General features: G+C 44.3%; 1 protein-coding gene across 7 annotated transcripts in view; it reads right to left on the reverse strand.

Annotated features, from left to right (window-relative positions):
• Positions 1-23,000, reverse strand: part of INO80D (INO80 complex subunit D) — an 81,688-nt gene that overhangs the window by 31,999 nt on the left and 26,689 nt on the right. For all 7 annotated transcript variants that reach the window (XM_055120525.1, XM_055120524.1, XM_055120519.1 and 4 more), the window contains one exon: positions 9,654-9,762. In XM_055120525.1, the coding sequence (XP_054976500.1) occupies positions 9,654-9,762 (109 nt within the window). The remainder of the gene's footprint in view (positions 1-9,653; positions 9,763-23,000) is intronic.

Below are 23,000 nucleotides of genomic sequence, written 5' to 3' on the forward strand. Positions count from 1 at the left end.
GAAGCTTCTATATGGCATCTGTCCCAAGCACTGGATTCTTTTTAGGATAGCTTCTACTAACTTAAAAACCTTTACTGAAGCCTCTTCATTTCAGTTTTCACTTATTCTACAGTCATCATTTATTCTGTCTATATTGCCAATTACTATTAGAGGACAAACAAATGTTTCAAGGAGCTTGCAATGAAATTTAGACAAGATACACATATGCCAAGAATCAAGTAATTCAAAGAGAGCAGCAGACCTCCCCTTGGAAATAATGCAAAAAAGCTATTGATTGAGAAATAAAAAGAGGGAAATCGAGGAAAGGGCAATTAAGAGGACACCTGGGTGGAGATGTGATGTTAGAACACTGTATGCTTAAAATCCTACCATGGACAATACTGTAAATCAGGTGCCTAACATAAAGTTTAAAAATTTAAAACAAACAAACAAACAAACAAAACCCAAAACTTAAGTAATGGAACTTCACCTGCACCTGTAAGTCCACAGAGAGGAAGGGAGTGATAACTTCTGGCTGGAAAAGAAGCTTTCTCTGTGTTTCTATCAAGTAAACTACCACCACATTTAATTCAGATTAAAAGAAATAGGTAGCAGAGGAGAAGAGATTGATGGTACTGGCAAATTAGCTGAGGATAAAGAAGTTTTATTTTCAGCATTTGCCTAAAATCTTTAGACTAGGGGGAAAAACACACAAATTTAAAACAGACAAACAAAAAGCCCTGAAAGGACAGTCAGAGATAGAAAGGCACACAACCAGCCCCTGTTCCATCCCCAGCACCACAGGTGGCCCTTTGAACACTCCCGGGAGGGATCCCCCAGTCAAGACTAAGTCCTGGGGGCCGGAGCGATAGCACAGCGGGTAGGGCGTTTGCCTTGCACGCGGCCAACCCGGGTTCAATTCCCAGCATCCCATATGGTCCCCTGAGCACTGCCAGGGGTAATTCCTGAGTGCAGAGCCAGGAATAACCCCTGTGCATCACCAGGTGTGACCCAAAAGGCAAAAAAAAAAAAGAGTAAGCCCTAAGAACTGCCAGGAGTGTCCCCTTCACCCCCCACCTGAAAGAAAAGGGTTTCATGTCAGCATAATTATCTTAAAAAAAAAACACAAAGGCATGAAGGCATGAGGGGTGATAATACAGAAGAGGACAGGCACTCGCCTTGCACTCGGCTGACCCAGGTTCTATCGCAGGCACCCTGGATGGTCCCCCAAGTCCCACCAGGAGTGATTCCTGAGCACAGAACCAGGAGTAAGCCTGGGCACTGCCAGGTGTGGCTGTGGCCAAAACCTAAGCAAACAAACAAAAAGCCCCACACAAATTAAAATAAAGGCACGGGGCTGGACTGGAGAGATACTACAGGAATAAAGGTTCCTATATTTAGGAAATAAATATAAAGCTCCTTACATGTGGCCAACTGTCATTCAAACCCCCAGGGCACTGGCTCAGGGGATTGTATGATCATACTACCAGGGGTCATACTCCTAAATACAGAGCCTATAAATAGCCCACTAGTGCCACCAGGCATGGCCCAAGTCGTCCTACCCAACTGCTGCCCCCTCTTAAAAACACGACAAATGAGAGCATGGCTGAAGAGACAGATCAACAGGATCTGGGCAATCCAAATAACAGAGACAGCTGCTGGAGCAGAACCAACTATGAGCTGCCACTTCAAAAACAAAACAAAACAAAACAAAACAAAACAAAACAAAACAAAGCTCACTTTAAGATGGAAATAGGTTAAAAGTGAAATGACTGAAAAGATCAAGTTAACAGAAATCAAAAGAAAGCTGAAGCAGAATCTGAGAACTGATCTACAGAACTACAGAAATGGGAGTCGGGGTGGGGGCAGGGGCTAAGGAAAGAGGGGGTGAGGGGACTCTGGTGGTGGTGCTGCAGGAGCACTGTGGGCATGAAACACTATCGGAACATAACTGTAAATCATGTGGTCTAAAACTTTACAAGTTAAAAATAAATCAAAATGCATCCTGAAGTTTCTTCTTAAAAAGCGGAGGTATCTGTATTAATGTCACATAAAATAAGGTGTTAGAGCAAATACTATTGCTGAGATAGTGATTTTTAATGAACACTATTAACAGAACAATATTAAATGTTTATGCATTTAATATCTAGAAAGTGTCTGACCTTAAATAGACTGGACTAAAAAGAAAAATCTTTACAAGTGGTGATTTCAGAATCGTCTTCTAGATAACTGACAGGACAAGCAGAACAATCAAAAAAGACATAGAAGACTTGAAAAACACTATTTAACGTGACCTAATATATTCAGAACATGATAAAATTGAAATGTTGTATGATCACTGTGGATGTATTTATCTATATATTCATTTAATTTGGATTTGGGGCCACACTCAGCAGTGCTCAGCTGCTTGCTCCTGGGTCTGTGCTCAGCAGTCACTCTTGGCAGGGCTCAGGGGATCATATGTGGTGTGGGAATGAGCCCAAGTCAGTCCCATGAAAGGCAAGCACCCTGTCAGCTGTACTATTTCTCTGGACCCATCGCTGTAGATCTAAATTAGAAACCAATAGATACTTTGAAAATTATGAAATCTTTGGAAACAAGTATTAAAAATCATTTTTAAGTAACCCATAGAATAATTGAAAAAAAATAAGGGGCAAAGACAGTACAGAAGTTAAAGCACTAGCCTTGCATTTAGCCAACCCTGGTTCAAATCCCAGCACCACAGTTGGACCCCTAAACACCACCGGGGGTTATTGCCGAGTAAGAGCCAGGAATTACCCCTGAGCACCACCAGGTGTGGCCCCAAACAAAGACAAAATTAGGGGCTGGAGAGAGAGTACAGGAGGTAGAATATTTCCCTTGCTTGTAGCCTACCAGGGTTTCATCCCTGACACTGCACATGGTCCCCAGGCCCCTGAAGCACTACCAGGAATTGCTCCAAAATAAAACACGTACAAACTGAAAACACAAAAACATGTCATGTCAAAATTGTAAGGTGCAGCTAATAAACTGATGCTTATAGGGGCTGGAGCAATAGCACAGCGGGTAGGGCGTTTGCCTTAAATGCAGCCGACACTGGTTTGATTCCCAGCATCCCATATGGTCCCCTGAGCACCACCAGCGGTGATTCCTGAGTGCAGAGCCAGGAGTAGCTCCTGTGCATCACCAGGTGTGACCCAAACTAAGTAAACAAACAAACAAACAAATAAACTGATGCTTATATAGGGATATAATGTAACAAGTATCTATGTTAGGAAAAAAAGGTCAGATTTAATTGGTTTAAAAAAAACCTCAAACTTGGGGGTTAGATAGTATAGAGGTTAGGGCCTTCCAAGTGGCCAACGTGGGTTTGACCCTTAGCATCTTACAAGGTCCCCCAAGTGCTGCCAGGAGTAATTCCTGAGCATAGAGTCAGAAGTAAGCCCTGAGCATTACTGGGTGTAACCTAAAAACCAAAACGAATAAACAAACAAACAAAAATACTTCAGGTTAAGCTTAACCTTAGGTTTAGCTTAAGCCATCACCTTAAAAAAAAACTCTAATAAAATAACAGGGGACACAGCTCAAAGGGCTAGAGCACATGCTTCAAATTCAGGAAGTAGGACTTGATCCCTGCGACCACATACAGGTTCCTCAGCACCACCAGGAATGATCCCTGAGCAGAGTCTGGCAGTACTCCCTGAGTACCACTAGGTGTGACCCCCAGACAAAAGCAAAACAAAAGTAAATAGAGTCAACACAAACTCTAAAGAAATAACAAAGGACAGAAATTAAATTTTATAAATAAAATAACGAGAACATATGAAATTAAAAGCTGATTCTTTAAAAAGAAAACTTGGAGGGGGGGTGCAAAGTGACAGTGCGGCAGGTAAGGTGTTCACCTTGCATGCAGCCAACCTAAATTTGATCCCTGGCATCCCAAATAGTCCCCTAAGCATTGCCAGGAGTGGTTCCTGAATACAGAGCCAGGAGTGAGCCCTGAGCATTGCAGAGTATGTCCCACAAGCCCCCAAATGGGAAAATTAAAAGAAAAAAAGAAAGGAAGGAAAGAAAACTTGGGTTGGAAAGAAAGAACAGGGGCTGAATGCATCCTACTGACCCTGGTTCAAATCTCAGGCACCACATATGGCCCCTCTGAGCACCACCAGGAGATAAGTGTGGCCACAAAACAAACAAAAACACCCACAAAAATTAAGAACTTTTTTTCTATCAAAGACACCACTAGAAATTTGAAAAGTTGAGGCGTTAGTGGGAGAAATAACTTTTTCTTTTCAAATAACTGCTTCTTAGTAATATTTTTAAGATATAAGCTTGTTTCTGCTATGAGAGGCACAGGTACAAAAGCCTGAGAGATTCTGTGACACGGGCATCTATAACTAAACCAAAAAAAAAAACAAAACAAAACAAAACAAAAAAACAAAAAATAAAAAAATAAAAAAAAAACAAGAAAACTGGCCAAACTTTCTTCTAATACTTGAAGCACAATCCTGATTGTACAAGAAAACTCATGAAAAGATTCGTTGAGGGAGAAAAAAACAGTGATCAAAGCATTCTCAGCTTCCATTCCCGCCCCCGCAAAACCCAATTAACTCACTGAAAAAATGTTAATGACAAAATCTTCTTGAAGATAAAATGGACAGGTGACGTCAGGCCAATTTTCTACAGCTCCCCTTTCTGTGATACTTATGCACAATAGATAAGGTACAATAAAGGATAGTCAGGGCCGGAGACCAAATACAATGGGTAGGGCACTTGCCATGCACACAGCAGACCAGGGTTCAATCCCTGGCATCCCATGTGGTCCCTTGAGCACTGCCATTAGTGATCCCTGAGAGCAGGAGTAAGTCCTGAGCACTGCCAGGTATGGTTCCCGAACAAAAAAACTACAGGAGAGTAAACTACAAGTAGGAAATGGAATAAGGTTGTTGTATTGTTAGCTTAAGAAACAGAGAGAGGTTCCAGCACAGTAACAGACACTGGCTGTAGTGCCAAAGGGCTGATAAAGCAATTCAATCCCAGCTCCACCCAAATGAAGAAAGAATCAAGTGCTTGATGGCTGGGGCATAACAAGAGTTCAATCAAAAAGGATGCCTGAGTGAGTAAATGAATGAATGAAGAGAGAAGAATGAAGGGGACAAGATTCAAGTGATAGCTAGGAGATGAGTAATTACTTGTTGAAACAAAAAAGGAGAAAAATATACTGGCTATACTGACAGGAAAGAAAACCCAGGAAAGCAATCAACCATGGTAGTCAACAAGAAAACAAATTGGCAAAGTCAAATGGTACAAAGATGAAAAAAAAAAAAATAAGCAGCCACAATCCTAAATAACAAAACACATACTTTAGAAACTGGATATAGGGGGCTGGAGTGATAGCACAGCGGGTAGGGCGTTTGCCTTGCATGCGGCCGACTCGGGTTCGAATCCCAGCAGCCCATATGGTTCCCTGAGCACTGCCAGGGGTGATTCCTGAGTGCATGAACCAGGAGTGACCCCTGTGCATCGCTGGGTGTGACCCAAAAAAGCAAAAAAGAAAAAAAAAGAAACTGGATATAGGAAGCAGAAATGAAACATACATTACTTCTAATGAATAGCAAATTCTCCCAATATTGAGCAAGCCTTCTTAAAAATTAAAATAGAAGTCATCACTTATTATTTCCATGTAGCAAGTATGGTGCTAGCATTTATTTGTATTAACACATTAAAAAAAATTAGAAAATTAACCCAAACAATCCCATTAAGCTGATAGGAATATCTCATTAGGAAGCATTACTGTTAGTACTTACAACTAAAATAGCTTAAGCTCGACCGCTGCCGAGATGTGACCCCGGGGGCCGCATGCGTGTGTGGCTCCTCCGCAGCTGCACCCGCGTGAATCCAGACCCAGCTGAACCAACTACAACATGGACTGCTCCTAGCAGATTGTTTCCTGCCAGAGAACTAAGCTGCAACCCATGCCAGCCCGGGAGGGGAAAGGTATTTCTCTCTCTTGCCTGTCCCTTCCCGGGGATGAAGGGCGTGGGGGCCGCCATATTTTGACGACCACAGATGGGGTTTACAAGCTTGCAATGATCGAATATACAGAAGAAATCTCCCTGGACTTAGTTGTTAAAGTGCAGAAATACAAAACCGTGCGGCCGCTACTGCGGCCGCGCGACCTCATTTCTCTTCACAACAGGTCTGACTCTAGTGGGGTACTCCTAATAATAATGGTGAGGTTTGTGTTGAAATATTGAATGTAACCAAAGTAAGTAGAAAGTAAAGTGAAATTTATCAGTTACAAGGCGGGGGGATGTGGGGGTGGGCGGGATGGGAGGTGTACTGTGGTTTTGTTTTTTTTTTTTTTGTCTTCGGTGGTGGGATATGGGCACTGGTGAAGGGATGGTTTTTTCAGCATTGTATGACTAAGACTTAAGCCTGAAAGCATTGTAATTTTCCACATGGTGATTCAATAAAATAAAATTTAAAAATAAAATAAAATAAAATAAAATAGCTTAAGCTCAACTATACTTTAGCTGAAAGGAGGGAAAAATGCATCAAGATAAGAAAATAGTATTAAATGACAAATAAAGTAGAACTTCAGAGAGAGAACAAATATTACATAGTATGGAAGGGAGAGACAACTATTGGGGAGGTAAATTCCGAGAGAGGAAAGAGATACATCATTAGGCCATCATACTTCACTGGCTACAAATAAATCTCACCAATTCTTATTCTAATTTTGTCACCAAACAATTTTTTTATTTGCTCAGTGATCATTTGTACTATTTGATGATTCTATTTGTTACCATACATAGGCATTTTGATTTACAAAGTAGACTTGTGAATCAATTTCTAAGCCTAATATGACCTCGAGGAAACAAATAAACCACATTTTAAGGTCTATAAATGGAAAAACCATACCCTAGAATGTACAATGGTACGGGGTACTATAAACTTTTAGGAGTCAACCTAGGGCATATAGTTAATCTCCCTTCAATTTTACAAAATACTGCTTAAGTCACAATATTGTAAAAGTAGGAATAATTGAGTCTGTCCGTCATCTTTGGGCCCTGAAGAACAAGATCTATCCAGCACTGTCACACTGCCAGTCTAGAAGAGTAGGCAACTGATTTTTAAAAAAAAGAAAATTAGCTTTCTCACTAACACCGAAGGGGCACTATGCATTAACCTTCTACAGACCTTAGAAAAGCAATTACATTCCCAAGACATTCAAAAAACACTGAAGAAGGCTATAAGTAAATAACTTTCTAAAAGATAGGTATCAGAACCTTTAATGTAATTATTTTTAAAAGCATTTTTGGTGCATTAGGAATATTAAAGAACTGCTCAATCCTGCGGAAGATAGAGATGAAAATAAAACACTATTTCCAGCTGGGAAGGGGCTACGAGACATGGAGAGATCAAACAGTGGGACTCCCAGTAGCCCTGGAATGACTGACAGATCCTTTATCAACAGGGTTTTCTCTCCTGTTAAATAAGGAAACTAAATCAAAAGTTTATGGCCCCTTTCCATTCTAAATTATATTTTTTTGTTTTTCCGTGCCACACCAATCTGGTGCTCCGGGCTTACTCCTGGTTCTGCACTCAAGGATCATGCCTGGTGAGGCTTAGGGGGCTGTATGTGGTGCAAGGGACTGAACCTGGGTTGGCCATGTGCAAGGCAAGGGCCCTGCCCGTTGTACTATCTCTCCGGCTCCTCTATTATAATTGATCCCTTCAGCAATAAATGAGAAAGGTACAAAATCCAATTCGTCCAGAAAAATGGACTGGAGTGGAGTTGAAGAAAATAAAGACTTGGGGGCCCAGAAGGGTGACTCAGTGTCTTGGAATCTGTATCTGCCAAGCATTTGGTCCTGAGTTCCCTGCCCGGTGCCACCGTTATGTGCTGATCCTGTGACCCTGGGTGCCACAAGTAATTTCCAACTGCACTGCCAGGAAGTTTGAGCCCTGGTGAACACAAATACGAGCACCACAACACCCCCATGTATGCTACGACTAAAGAGCGAGCACACCTGGTGAGCACCTGGTGAGTACCTCAGCCCCCAGTAAAGAGAAGAGCTGCAAGTTTGTGCAACTCCCACCCATCAAAATATTACTACAACAAGGGGAGTGGGGCAAAGGGTAAAATAACAAAATATGGCGCTGGAGAGAATTCCAAGAGGCTGCATCCATGTTTCACATGTAGGAGGTCCCTCCCTGGGTTTGATCTCTAGTACCTCATGGTCCCCGGAGCACTGCCAGATGTAGCACTCCAAAGCAGAGAGTTCAAACACTCCTGAGCACCAACAGGGGTGGCCCAAAATAAAAACCCCAAAATATTAATATGTGGGGCCACAGAGATCGGACCACAGGAAAGGTGTTTGCCTTGCACGAAGCCAACCCAGGTTTGATCCACGGCTCTGATATGAGCCTCAAAAGATCCACCAGGAATGATCCCTAAGCACAGACCAGGAGTAAGCCCCTGAGTTCAGCCAGGTATGAGCCCAAAATTGCCTCCCTCCCTTGAAATTGTTTTGAGTATTTATTTTAAAACATTTATTGAAAAATATGACTTACTAGTAATTCACACCTTTACACTTTTTAAAAATTAAATACATGTTTGGAAATAAGTCAAGAAGCAGGAAGTGTTGGCAAGGAAATGGAGAAAATGTAACCTCATGCACTATTTATTGGTGGAATGGAAACTGGTGTGGCCCCTATGGAGAACAGTGCTGACCTCAGGAAATTAAAAGACACTGCAGAAACTGTCCAACACTGCCCCATGACAGGTGGTGCAGATGTGATATATAAACATAACGGAATTATACTCCAGCCATAAAAGATATAATCTTGGGTTGGGCAGACAGCTCAAAGGGCTGAAGTGCTTTGCATGGTGGGCCGAGGGTTTGATCCCTGGCACCACATGGTTCCCCCATGTAGCACTGAGCAATTCTAAGCACTGAGACAGGAGTAAGCCCCAAACAAAGTCAAGTGTGGCCCGACACTCCTTTTCAAAAAAAGATGAACTTTTACAATTTGTGGTAACATGGAAGACCTTAAGTGAATTAGGCTGCATGAAATTAGAAGGAGAAAGGCAAGTACCCTGTGGCTCACTCATTTTGGGGGAAAAGGCAACTCTTACCTCTCACTCTGTTCTAGTCAGCCCCTCTCTCTCTCTCTCTCTCTCTCTCTCTCTCTCTCTCTCTCTCTCTCTCTCTCTCTCTCTCTCTCTCTCTCTCACACACACACACACACACACACACACACACACGCACGCACAAGCACAAGCACAACTAAAACAAAGCAAACCCTTCAATCTAACAACAGCTGGATGTTTACCGGAAGGCAAGGGGGGACAAGGTTAGAACAAGTAAGGGGAGTTAACTGGTTGTCAGTGGAAAATGACTGAACATTTGCTGATGAGTGTGGTGTGATACATACAGTTGCTGAAGTAAAAAACTATAGAAAACTCATAACAGTTGTAACGAATGTCACCTTCATTAAAAGAAGAGTAGCTTTCCTCAAAAAATGTACTACATTCCACCTATTTCTCCAGAGAGAGAGAGAGAGAGAGAGAGAAAGAGAGAGAGAGAGAGAGAGAGAGAGAGAGAGAGAGAGAGAGAGAGAGAGAGAGAGAGAGAGAGAGAGAGAGATCCATAGATCAAAAGAACAAAACCAAAGAAAAGACTCACATGTTTCTTTCATATCTGAGCGTTTCTCGGATGGACCACGCAACCTGGTAGGGTGAGGTCTGCTCTGAGTCCTCCAGTTCCTCCCCACTCTCTTCAGACCAGTCCAGCCCTGGGGCAGATCAAGAAGAACACGTGTTAGAAAAAATGCACTTTTAGCCAAAATACAGCTCAAAAGCTACCCAGAATACATAACTCAACGCCTACAGCAAGTCCTACCACAGCATGGGTATACCCCTCCCTCAGTATTCACCAGTGAGTGATCCGATAGCAAAACAGCTGTATTGCAGGGTGAACTTCATCAGATACATCATGAATGGATTAAAAACCACACAAAGAAAGCAATAATGTTCCTGTCTCTCCCTCCCCCACACACCCCCAAATTTTAAGCATCAAAATATTGCATGCTAAAATAATGTCATAAAAGTATGAAATATGTAGGGGCTGTAGAGACGGTACAGTGGGTAGAGCACTTTGCTTTTTTGCTTGCAGCCAACTAGGCTCGATTCCCGGCATCCCATCTATGGTCCCCCGAGGTGTGCCAGGAGTAATTCCTGAGTGCAGAGCCAGGAGCAATGCCAAAGCATTGCCAGGTATGGATCAAAACACCGCCTAGCCCCCCCAGAATAAAATAATAAAATAAAACATCTGAAGACGGTGGAGGGAGGCTCATATGTTTGTTCCTACAAGCCACCAGCCAGGGCTCATGGAGTCACCCCATACTCCCGGAAAGAGGGCCGGGGGGCCATGAAGTCACCCCAAACTCCCGGGAAGAGGGCCGGGGGGGAAGTGTAGGGAGGCCTCTCTCCACTGCCAGGCCGCGCCCTCTTGTTTGTCCTCTGGGGAAGAAAGAGGGCTAGGAAAGCCATGTTCTGTTCTGAATAGGGCCTGGGCTTTCTTTTAACTCTTCTCACCAATAGCTGGCGTGTTTTGTGCTCCATCTTGAAAAACAAGTTTGGGGGCCAGGAGAGGGCTCAGAGGGCTGAAGCGGCTGCTTTGCATGCTGGAAGCCCTGCCTTTGATCCCCAGTCTCCCTATGGTTCCCCCTCAAGCACCAACCCAGGAGTAAACCCTATAGCACTACTGGGTGTGACCCCCACCCCCGCAAAAAAAAGAAGCCCAAAGGGAAAAGTAGAGAAATATTATAGGAACAATATTTTTTTTTGTTTCTGCTATAAGTTTTAATCATTACACAATTATGAGCTACAATATAAAGGCTTTTGTTGGGGTTTCTTTTTTTTCATTTAAATTTTTTTTAATTTTATAAAGTAGTTCACAATATTTGATTACATTTAATATTCAAACACCCATCCCACCACCATTACACCTTCCCACCACCATACTTCAGATGTTTCCATCCTGAACCAACCCCTGCCCCACAGCAGAACTGAAATAATTTATTTTCTATTCTCTGATATGAAAAACTACTGAAAATGCTACAAAAGTTTCCTTAGAGGAGAAAGTGTGAAGATTGTTGTATTTCACTCAGGGGCCATTAAACTCTTCTATAAGAAATCACTAACATGTTGTTAAAGGTTGAACCTTGTGTGCTTAGTGCTCACATATATATATGTATACATACGTGTGTGTATATATATATATATATATTTATATCTGTAAAAAAATATTTCCCTCTGAGATTGGTTGTCTCATACTTTTTTTTTTCTTTTTGGGTCACTCCTGGCGATGCTCAGGGGACCATATGGGATGCTGGGAATCGAACCCAGGTCAGCCGTGTGAAAGGCAAACGCCCTATCTGCTGTGCTATCGCTCCAGCCCCCCCTCCTAATTTAAACTCCGTCAAATGTGGTACGGTACTCTTGGAGTATGAGTGGTGTGAGGTATGAGTTGTTGCGTGGCCACAAATGCGGCAGTGCAGTCCAGGAATAGGTTCACCCGTGGGTGCAGCCCAGCCGGAGCATGCACAGAGCACCATGAGCATGGCAGTGGTTGAGCTCTAGAGGTTTTCAGCGGCTGGGTCCCCTGGAGTGAGGAGGGGTCTCACCTGCTCCCCTCCAGGACGCCTGTTGGGGTTTTTCTTTTTATGCCCTTTTAGGGGCTTTCTATCTTAGGGGCCTGGCTAGATAGCCCAGTGGGAAGGCACATACCTTGTAGGTATGAGGCTGCAAGTTTGACCCCAGCACCACCCCACATGTTGAGCTTGACCTGTAGCACCCCCAACACGTCTGCCATCCTCCCGGGTATGAGCACCACAACTGCAACAAACGCAACCTCCGGAGAGCACCACCCAGTGTGCCTTAGTACAACAACTGAAGTGTGCGAGCATGCCACCCGAATGGACAGCCCTCAGCATATACAACCAAGAGTGTGAACCCCACACAGGGGTCACTGCAACAAAGGGAAGGGGACGGAGGAAAAGCACTTACATTTAAAAATATATATATATATATCTTGATAATATATCTGGGTGGGTGGGAGGAAGTCACCCTTCACAGTGCTCAGGGACTACTCCAGGCTCTATGCTCAGGGGACCACGTGGGACTAGGGATAGAACTAGGTCTGAACCCTATACTATCTCTCTGGCTCCTTGAAAAGATTTCAATAAATACTGACCTTGCACAGTTTAAAATGCAATTGGCTGGAGTGATAATACAGCAGTTAAGGACACTTGCCCTGCCACAGCCCCACCAGGTTCCCTCCCTGGCACCACATACAATGTCTGGGCACAGTCAGAAGTGATCTCTGAGCAAAATGCAAAGAGGCAGCCCCGAGCACACATGTGGCCTTAAAACAGGAAATAATCAGATAATTTTTATAAATACATGAGGTGTGTAACTACAGAATTTTAACATACTGCTAAGTTTTATTTATTTTTTTAAACTTTTAATTTTTTTTTTTTTTTTGGCATTTTGGGTCACACCCAGCAATGCTCAGGGGTTATTCCTGGCTCAGCGCTCAGGAATTTCTCCTGGTGGCACTTGTGAGACTATCTGGGATGCCAGGGATCAAACCCAGCTTGGCTACGTGCAAGACAAACGCCCTCCCCACCTTCTATCACTCTGACTCCCATACTGTGAAATTTTAGATACCTTGAGGACTAGTTTTCTATGCATTCCTGCTTGAGACTTAAAAAAAATCAAAAGACCACCGTCATCACCAGTTATATTAAAAGGGAATTCAAATATTTTCTTCTATAATTTGAATGAGTATACATGCACGTGGGTTGGAGCGATAGCACAGCGGGTAGGGCGTTTGCCTTGCACACAGCCAACCTGGGTTCAATTCCTCCGCCCCTCTTGGAGAGCCCGGCAAACTACCGAGAGTATCTCGCCCGCACGGCAGGGCCTGGCAAGCTACCCATATTCGATATGCCAAAAACAGTAACAACAAGTCTCACAATGGAGACATTTACTGGTGCCCGCTCGAGCAAATCGATGAGCAATGGGATGACAGTGACAGTGATACATGCATGTACCATGTAAGGAAATTAAGGAAAAGTTAATTGAAATGGAAATTATAAACACTTAAAATTAAGCAACACACTGTCACTAGTGGCATAAACATACTTCAAATCCAGTTCTCTGGTCCCCTGGGCACTACCCACAGCTTTGGCACCATGCTAAGAGCAGCTCCAGACACTGGTGTATGGCCCCCAAACAAGCAAACAAAATCTGGTTCCAGATGATGACTGAAAAAGGCAGGTCTCAAATAAAGACCGGCACCTCATATGGAATCAAGGAATGATCCCTCAGGACAGAGCCAGGAGTAAGCCCTGAGCACTGCCAGGTATGGCCTCCAAACCAAAAAAAAAAAAAAAAATTTTTTTTAAATTAGGGATGAGAGAGACACTGTCTCTTTGCACAAAGCTGACCATAGTTCACTCATACCCCTTCACCCCACCTGCACCACATATGGTTCCCTGAGCACCTCCAGGCAGGCTCAGTTGAACCTGGGTTCAGCTCCTGGCACCCCGTATCGTCCCCGAGTCCCAGCAGGAAATGATCCCTAGGCACAGGGCCAGGAGTAAGCCCTGAGTGTCTCCAGGTAGTGCCCCAAATCAAACCAGTCAAAACCACAAAATCAGAGGCTGACGAGGAGGCTCAACAAGCTGAGCACATTCTTTGCACTGTGGAAGGCTGAGAGTTTTATCCCTGGCACCACCTGGTCCCCTGGAATGATCCCCGAGCACAGAGCTGGGAGTAGCCCCTAAACACGGCAGGTGTGACCCCCCCAAAAAAAGCAAAGAAACAATAACAAAGTATAAAAATTTAAAAACAAAAATGCATTTGTTAAATAAAACAAAATGCAAACCAAACAACATTTCAACTTCAGAATGCTGAAAGGTGAGGTCTTTCAAATACAAAAATACAAAAAGAAGCCAGAGCAATAATACAGTGGGTAGGGCACTTGCCTTGCATGTGGTCAACCAGGGCTTGATCCCAGGCATCCCTTATGGTCAGTCCCCAGAGCACCACCAGGAATAGTTCCTGAGTGCAGAGCCAGGAGTAATCCCTGAGCCGGGTGTGACCCCAAAACAATACAAACAAACAAAAAAATCAAATACAAAGTGACATCCAAGACAACTTTAAAAAGCAGAGCAAGCAGTCCACTTTGGAAGGAGTCCTATCCAAATCTGAGGTAGGTATATAATAATTTTCTTTCACTTCGAGGGCTCTTGCCTCTGGAGCAGCCAGTGTTTTCTTTAAACTCATTATCTTTTCTCCTTCTCCTTTGAATGAAATGATCTGACTTCAAAAAATAAAAATAATACAGTCAAAGGGCAAGATCCTAGCACAGCAGGCCTACCCCCAGTTCTGGCCCCAGCACGGCCAGGAGCAAGGCCAGAGCAACACGTCAGAAGTCACCCCCAGCACCGTTAAGCACGGCCCCTAAACAAAGAAGAAAAAGAAATTACAGCAAGGAGCGGGGAAACAGTTCAGCAGTACAGGATTTGCCTTGCATGTATAAAGCCCTGAGTTTGATTCCCAGCACGGCATAAATATATATGCACATATATATTAATAAAATAAAAATATAGAGCATGATTTATCTTTTATTGCTTCTATAGAAATAATTGTTTCTAAGAGACCTATACTTTCTCCAAAAAAGTCAAGATCTAAAGGAAAGAATGTAAAATGCAAGACCTTTTCCTGTTGTGAAATTAACTGTCTAATAAAGCAAACCTTTGATCCCAGGGTCATTATCACGAGTGTTAATGTACCTAACTGAGATAACCAGTCCCAACAAGACTGCAAAAGCTAATTACAAGACTACATTTTTCTTTAAGTATTCTTTTGCTGCCAGGAACCAAGAATATGCTTGGTCAAAATAGTACATTATGATGTCTGGTTTCTTCAAGATAATCTTTTTTTTTTTTAATGGGTTCCCTGAAAGCTTAATTAAAAAAAAAATTAGATAATACTTAAAAAAAATCCTAGCCAGGGGGCCCCCACACTGGGGAATGCTCCGGACCCCAAACTGAGCTGATAATACCGGGGTGCCCCAGATGGAGCAGGTGCAGTCTCCCCGCCTTCTCCAAATGGAATCCTGGAGATCATGTGCTTCTACGAACGTGGCTCCGGCATGTGGGGACCAGGACTACTTCTCCAAACCACGCAGCCACTTACGCAGCCGTGCGACCTTTCCTGATATACAAAAAAACACTCAGAAATGACTCCTCCACCCCTGAACAGCCATGATCCCAGAGGCACACAAACCAATCTTGGAACACAGCGGCTGCTGACAGAAATGCTTCTGGACTGTGAGCTAAGCTATGGCCCCATGCCACCCTGGGAGGGGAAGGGTCTTTGTCCCTCGGCCTTTTCCCCTTTGCGGCAGCATGGGGACTGCCACCTTTCAGAGACAATTGGATAGAGAGATGTGACAGGGCATGTGGGAAATCTTGCGATGGGCGGCTGAGTGGGGGGGAGGGCGGAACCGGCCCTGCTCCTCGCCCAAAGGAGACCCCAAGCAGCCACCCATGAACAGCTCCTCCACTCCTGAATGGCCACGATCCCAGAGGCACACAAACCAATCTCGGAATGCAGCAGCTGCTGGCAGAAATACCTCGGAACTTAATTACTAAAATACCAGAATTCCAAAACTGTGCGGCCGCTGTTGCGGCTGTGCGACATCATATGCTCTTCATTATCAGCAATAGAAAACAAATTATCTAATGATGCCTTTCGGCAGGTCTGATTGTTGGAGGGAAATTCCAAATAATAATAGTGGGTTTTCTGTCGAAAACTGAATGTAATCAAAGTAAAGAGAGAGTAAAGTGAAAATCATCTGCCACACAGGCAGGGTGGGGGGTGAGAGGGGGGTACACTGGGGTTCTTGGTGGTGGAACTTGTGCACTGGTGAAGGGATGGGTGTTTGATCATTGTATGACTGAGACTTAAACCTGAACGCTTTGTAACTGTTCTCATGGTGTTTTAATTAAAAAAAAAAATTCAGTCTGCTTAAAATGATAGGTAAATGGCCCTCAACACTATATATTTTGAGGCTAGAATGATAGTCTAGTAGGGAGAGCGTTTGCCTTGCATGTGAAAGAACCGGGTTCGATCCCTGGCATCCTAGTTCCTCTGAACACTGGCAGGAGTAGTTTCTGAGTGCAGAGCCAGAAGTAATCCCTGAGCATCACCAGAGGTGACCCCAAAAAGACAAAATCAATCACTGTCACTGTCATCCCGTTGCTCATCGATTAGCTCTAGCAGGCACCAGTAATGTCTCCATTGTGAGACTTGTTGTTACTGTTTTTGGCATATCCAATACGCCACGGGCAGCTTGCCAGGCTCTGCCGTGCAGGCGGGATACTCTTGGTAGTTTGCCAGGCTCTCAGAGAGGGGTGGAGGAATTAAACCTGGGTGGGCCGCATGCAAGGCAAATGCCCTACCCGCTATGCTATGCTATGCTATGCTATTGTTCCAGCCAAAATAAACAAATAAATAAATAACCACTACATATCTTACAGGAAAACAAGTCTCTGTCTCAAAATCCACACATAAGGAGTTCCAAAATAGGGGCCGAAGAGATAGTTAACGAGTAGGGTATTTACTCTGCATGTGTGCATGTGGCTTACCCTGGCATCCCATATCCATATGGTCCCCGGCACTGCCAGGAGTTAACTCCTGAGAGCAGAGACAGGAGTAAGCCTTGAGCACAGCCAGGTATACCCAACCATCCCCCCCAAAAAGATGATTAAAATGTCCACCCTGAAAGGATTAAAAAGAAAACATATGTGTGTATACACACACACACACACACACACACACACACACACACACACATTTATATATGCTCCAGATCTCCACTGCCCCGCGTGCGTGGAGCACGAGGCATGCAGCTGTTCTGTCTGGGCCATCAGGTGATGAGGAGGGCGCCGCAAACATGACCGATTGCCTCAACCTGACTGCGAGCCCCTTAACCAACGCAGCGCAAACCCCGGTGAGAAGAGAAGCGCAAACCCGGTTGAGAAGCACCACCAGCGTGCGCGCTCCGCAACCTGATACGCAACCCCCAGTGAGAACCGCAGCTGAGAAAACAAACGGACACGCGGCACAGCCAGGCGCGTGGGCAAGCCCCGGCCACTGCAACAACAACAGCGTCAACAGAAAGGGAAGGTGGGGGGTAACAATAAAATAAATAGTCTTTTTTTTTTTAAACAACTGAAGTTTCCAGGGCTGGAGAGTGAGCACAGGCGCTAAGGCAGCTGCCCGGCCCGCGGCTGCTCTGCTCTCCTCCCCCAGCAACACAGGCCCATGGAGCACTGGCGGGAGTACTGCTGGGTGTGGCCCGAACACGCACCTCCACCCCACTAGTGGGTACTATTGGTTGCTAATGATAGAAATCCAGATTTTCACTTGAAACCTCCATTTTGGGAAAACTTGATTTCACTGCTGATAGCATGATGACAACTTCCCAATGGCCAGTTTTTTTGTGGTTTTTTTTTTTTTTTACTGTTGAGATTGCTGTTAATGTTAAAGCACATACCTTCTATATTTTATATGGTGAAATATGTCAACATTTTTCTGAGTCCTTAACAAACATACAAGAAAACATAGGAGATGCATAACCTGACGTCAATGTAGAGAAGTGCTCGGAGATTCAATTCCACTGATATGGGAAACAGAAGCAAACTACCGAAGCACTGCCTACGTATCTAGCATTCAGGCCAGGGATGGCTCAAGAGGCTGGCACACACGCCGGGCAGGCTTAGGGCCCCAAGTCTGATCCCTGCACTGGCACTACCGGCCACTGCATAGAATCCGGAAGCTCCCGGAAGCACCACCAGAGCAAGAGGACTGCATTGCTGTGCTCAAGCAGTAAACAACCAGACCCACACAGCCAGGTCAAATAGCATGAAAAGTTTCCCCCAGGTGCTCCGAGCCTCACTTGGGAGGCCTGCACACAAAAAGAAACTTGTATTCTTCCCCCCACCCCCTCCCCACCCACATATCTCCTCCCCCAACCCACTTCCCCAGTCAAAAAGAAAATCAAGGAAAAAAACCGACAGGTGCACTTGCCAGTATCCCAGCTGGGGTACATCATTTCTCTTCAAAATCTCATCAAAATCTCTTGCAGGATTTTTTCTTTTTTACTAATTAAGTAAAAATGATTTATTTAAGCCATCCCGTTGTGGTTCCTTTTCCTCCGGCAGCTCTTTTTTCCTCTTATAGGACTCCCCTCCGCCCCTTCTTTCATATTTCCTAAATCAAACTATTTTACTTCAAGAACTGGAGTTGGGACCAGTGTTAGTATAGCAGGTAGGTTAGCAGAGCATTTGCCTTGCACATGGCCAACCGGATTCAACCCCCACACCCCATATAGTCCGCTGAGCACCACCAGGAGTGACCCCTGTGTGCAGAGCCAAGAATAAGCCCTGAGCAACACCAGGTGTGACCCCCCCCAAAAACAAAAACAAAAACAAAAAAACCAAAAAAACCAGAGCTGGACAGACAGGACAACAGGTAAGGCACTTGCCTTGTATATGGCCAACCCAGCTTCACTCCCCGGCACCACATGTGGTCCCCCCCCCCCCATCCTACCAGGAGTGACCTCTGAGTGCAGAGTCAGGAGGAAGCCCCAAGCACTGTCAGGTGTAGTCCCAAAATTGAAAAAAGAAACCCCGCCCAAACGAAACAACAACAACAATCCCCCCCCCCCCCACAGACACTGTACTGAATGGGACATCTGTACAATATATGTTCAACAAGAGGTTACTATCCCAAACACACAAAGAACTCATAAAACTCAAGCATAAAAAAATGCCAACTTGCAAATGGATAAATCGAATAAGGTGGAGTGATAATATAGCAGGTAGGGTGTTTGCCATGCATGTGGCCACCCTGGGCTTGATCCCCAGCACCCCATAAGGGTCCTCCGAGCACCGCCAGGAGTGATTCCTGAGTGCAGAGCCAGGAGTAAGCCCTGAGTACAGTTGGGTGTGACCCTCCTCCACAAAAAATAAAAACAAAATGGAAAATAGGGAGTGGATCTGAGTAGAAATTTCCACCAGAGGGTACATATAGGTGGCCACACATGAAAAGACACTCCTCGTCTTATTATTAGGAAAACACAAATCAAAACCAAAATGAGCTATCACCTAGTACCTGGGAGAATGGCTGTCATACGGAAGACAGTAAACAAGTGTGGGAGAGGATACGGAGGGAAGGGGGCCTCAGAGTGCTGGCGGGATGGAAACCCGCACTGCTGCTATGGAAAGCAGCATGGAAATGACCCGGAGATTTGGAACAAAAACCCTGTAAGATCCAGTTATCCTCCTCCTGGACATTAACTGAAACATACAGGGAACTTAATTTGAAGGGATGCATGTAACTTGTAACAAGATGTAGAATAGAACTGTTAACAACCCAAGTGGCCACTGGCTAATGAATGAACAAAGAGGCATCTATCAATAACAGGAAGCTAATCAGCTACAGAACAAACATTAGGGCTGGAGAGGCAAGCCGGTGGGAGAGCACTTTCTCTGCATGTCTAAGGACTGAGGTGCGGTTACTGGCTTGGTTCTCTAGACACTGCCAAAAGTGCCCCCTGAGCACTGAGCAAGGAGTAGGTCATGAGTACTGCTGGGTGTGACCAAGAAACAAATTACAGATTAGATCCTGCCATTTGCAATGACATGGCTGGGCCTAGATGGTCTCAGGCATAGTGACCAACAGAGAAAGACAAACATGAGTATAATTTCATTCGTGTGTGGTATACAGAGAACACAAGCGGACAAACTAAATAGACAAAAATGAACTTTAAGGCATTTACATTCAATCACTGGGAGTGTTGAAAAAAGGAAGCAGGAAAAATGGGCACAATTATATGAAAGATAAAACGGCACTTCCAGTGAAGATAAAGGAGTACACACTCACAGGCTGTATATAAAGAAGCAAAGCAGAGCCAGAAAGGGAAACTCAACAGGTCAGGTGCATGTGGCAGGCCTGGGTTCGGGCCCTCACACTGCATGGTCCTCTGCCTAGGAGAAAAGCTAGGAATAGCCCTTGAGCACCACAAGTATAACCCCAAAACAAAACAAACAAAAATGCGGGGGCTGGAATGATAGCACAGCAGGTAGGGCATTTGCCTTGCACGCAGCCGACCCGGATTCAGTTCCCAGCATCCCATATGGTCCCTGGGCATCGCCAGGAGTAATTCCTGAGTGCATGAGCCAGGAGTAACCTCTGTGCATCGCCGGGTGTGACCCAAAAAGAAAAAAAAAAAAAGCTATGTAATATATATACTTAGGTGGATTTTCAATGAGGTACACATAAATACAGTGTTATAATGCAAGGTTATAGTAAGGGCTAGAGAAAGTATAGGAATTAAGACACCTGTTTTGCATACAGCTAACCCCAGTTTGATACCTGACACTGCACGGTCCCCCAACACTGTCGAAAGGAACCCCTGAGCAAAGAGCCATGAGTAACCACTGATCACTAATCAGGTATAGTCCAAACAGATTTTTTTTTTTAAGGGACAAGAGAAATTGCACAGGGGTTAAGGCTCTCATCTTGCATCTCACTAACCCCAGTTCAATCCCCACCAGGAGTCACTCCTAAGCACAGAGACAGGAATAGCCCCAGAGCACTGCTGTGTGTCATCTAGACCCCTTCAAAATGTTTATGTGTATGCTACATTTTATCATTTGAAGATTCAGTGTAACTCAATAAGCCAACATTTTCCAGTGTCCAACACCTGATGATATAAGATCATTCACTGCAAGTAAAAGGGTCATTCTAAGTAAGTACAAAAAAAAAAAAAAACAGAATGGATTTGGGGGTAGTAGAGACAGTACAGCAGGTAAGGCACCTGCCTTGTATGTGGCTGACCTGGGTTCAATTCCTGACACCATATAACCCTAGCCAGAAGTGATCCCCAAGCACAGAACCATGAAAGAGGAAGAGAGGGATGGAGGAGGGAGGGAGGGAAGGAGAAAATAGAGGGATGGAGGAGGATGGAAGAGGGAGGGAGGGAAGGAGAGAGGGAAGGGAGGGATGGAAGGAAGGAAGGAAGGAAGGAAGGAAGGAAGGAAGGAAGGAAGGAAGGAAGGAAGGAAGGAAGGAAGGAAGGAAGGAAGGAAGGAAGGAAGGAAGGATTTGGATGTAAAATATACCAAGTTCCTGGATGTGGTTTCAGAGCTCACACTGTCACTAAATCTGTTTCTCTACCCCCACTCTCTTCATTGTTACTGTGATAAATGGGGTCACAGAGGTGCCTGGTTATGGTACTTGTACATTAAGCTGTGGTGTCACTAATCCTTAAGCAAGTACCACTAGTCAGGATCAGAGAAATAGTAAAAGGGAAAAGGTGCTTGTTTCCCTTGCAGAAGACCAACCCGGGTTCAATTCCTGACACTACATATGGTGCCCCAAGCACCACCAGGAGTGATCTCTGACTGTCACTAACTAGGTGTGGCCCAAAAATCAAACAAAAAAAGAAATATCAATTGTCAAATTTTGGTGCAGACTCAAATAGAACATTCACAATTACTTTAAAAAAAAAAAAAGAAAAGAAAAAAAAAAGCCCTCTCATAACCTGGTGATGCAGAGGCTTAGAATGTCTCCTTTGCAAGCATATGGTCATGAGTTCAAATCCGCAGTGTGCCATAGGCCCCCAAGCATATCCAGGCAGCTCTCCTGTTTAAGTCTAGGGGCCCTGCTATCTGTGACCCTGAGACCGCAGGAGATTCCCAGAGGCAGCACCCAAGTCACTGGCTGTGTATTTTTGGTATTGCAAGCAAGACTGCAATAAACATTTGTGAACACATGTTCAGTCTGTCTGATGTATTTATTTCATCCGAGGATAATGTCCAAACATGATTTTGAAGGCAATGTATGCTTTTAATTAGTTAACACTATCACAATGCTCAAAACAATTTATGAGCGCCTCATCAATTTTTATATAACTTTGCCAATCTGATGGTAATTCATTGTTACTTTAATTTGTGTTTGCCCATCTGCTATGGGGGTTGAAGTTTTCATTAGCTGACCATTTATACTTCTTCCACTATTCACAACACTGCCCACGCTTATATTGTTAGGTCACGCAAATAATTCTTCCTAAAATTACAATTATAACCCATACCACATGCAAGAATAAATTCTAGGGTCAGGGGCCAGAGCAACAGTACAATGGACAGGGTGCTTGCCTTGCACACAGCCAACTTGGGTTTAATCCCTGGCACCTCAAATGGTCTCCAGAGTCCCACCAGGCATGATCCGTGAGTGCAGAGCCAGCAGTAAGACCTGAGCACCACTGAGAGTAGCCCAAAAGCTAAACAAATAAATAAGTTCCAGAGGCGGAAAGATAGCTCTAAGGACTGGGCATATGTTTTACATGCAGGAGGCCAGAGGGTTATCCCCAGCACTGCATGGTTCCCTGAGCACCACCAAGTATGGCGCCCCAAGATAAGAATAAGTTAAAAAGTTAAAAATGAATAAAAGGTTTAGATGATCAAAAAGAAAACAATCAGGTAGAGGGGGACATGTTCCTTATGTGTGAGCACCACTGGAGCAGCCCTTGATGAAAATTAAAAATAAAACTAACTAAATAAGCCAAAGTTAAAAAGATGCTTATCAAGGTGACAGGCATGGGCAGAGGTGTGGAGGCAGCTACAGTGATAGTACAGAGGGTGAAGCATTCACTTTGCGTGTGGCCAACCCAGATTCAATCCCCAGAACCCCATATGATACCCTGAGCACCGCCAGGAGAGTAATCCCTGAACACCGCCAGGTGTGGGCCCAAAACAAAAACCAACAAACAATAGAGGAGAATCCATTGTGACAATATTAGTTGGAAATGATCACTCTGGACTAGAACAGAATGTTGAAAGCAGGTAAAGGGATATACATGATAACCTCTCAGCATCTGTATTGCAAA

Source organism: Sorex araneus, chromosome X (genome assembly GCF_027595985.1).
Source record: "Sorex araneus isolate mSorAra2 chromosome X, mSorAra2.pri, whole genome shotgun sequence".
NCBI lineage: Eukaryota > Metazoa > Chordata > Mammalia > Eulipotyphla > Soricidae > Sorex > Sorex araneus.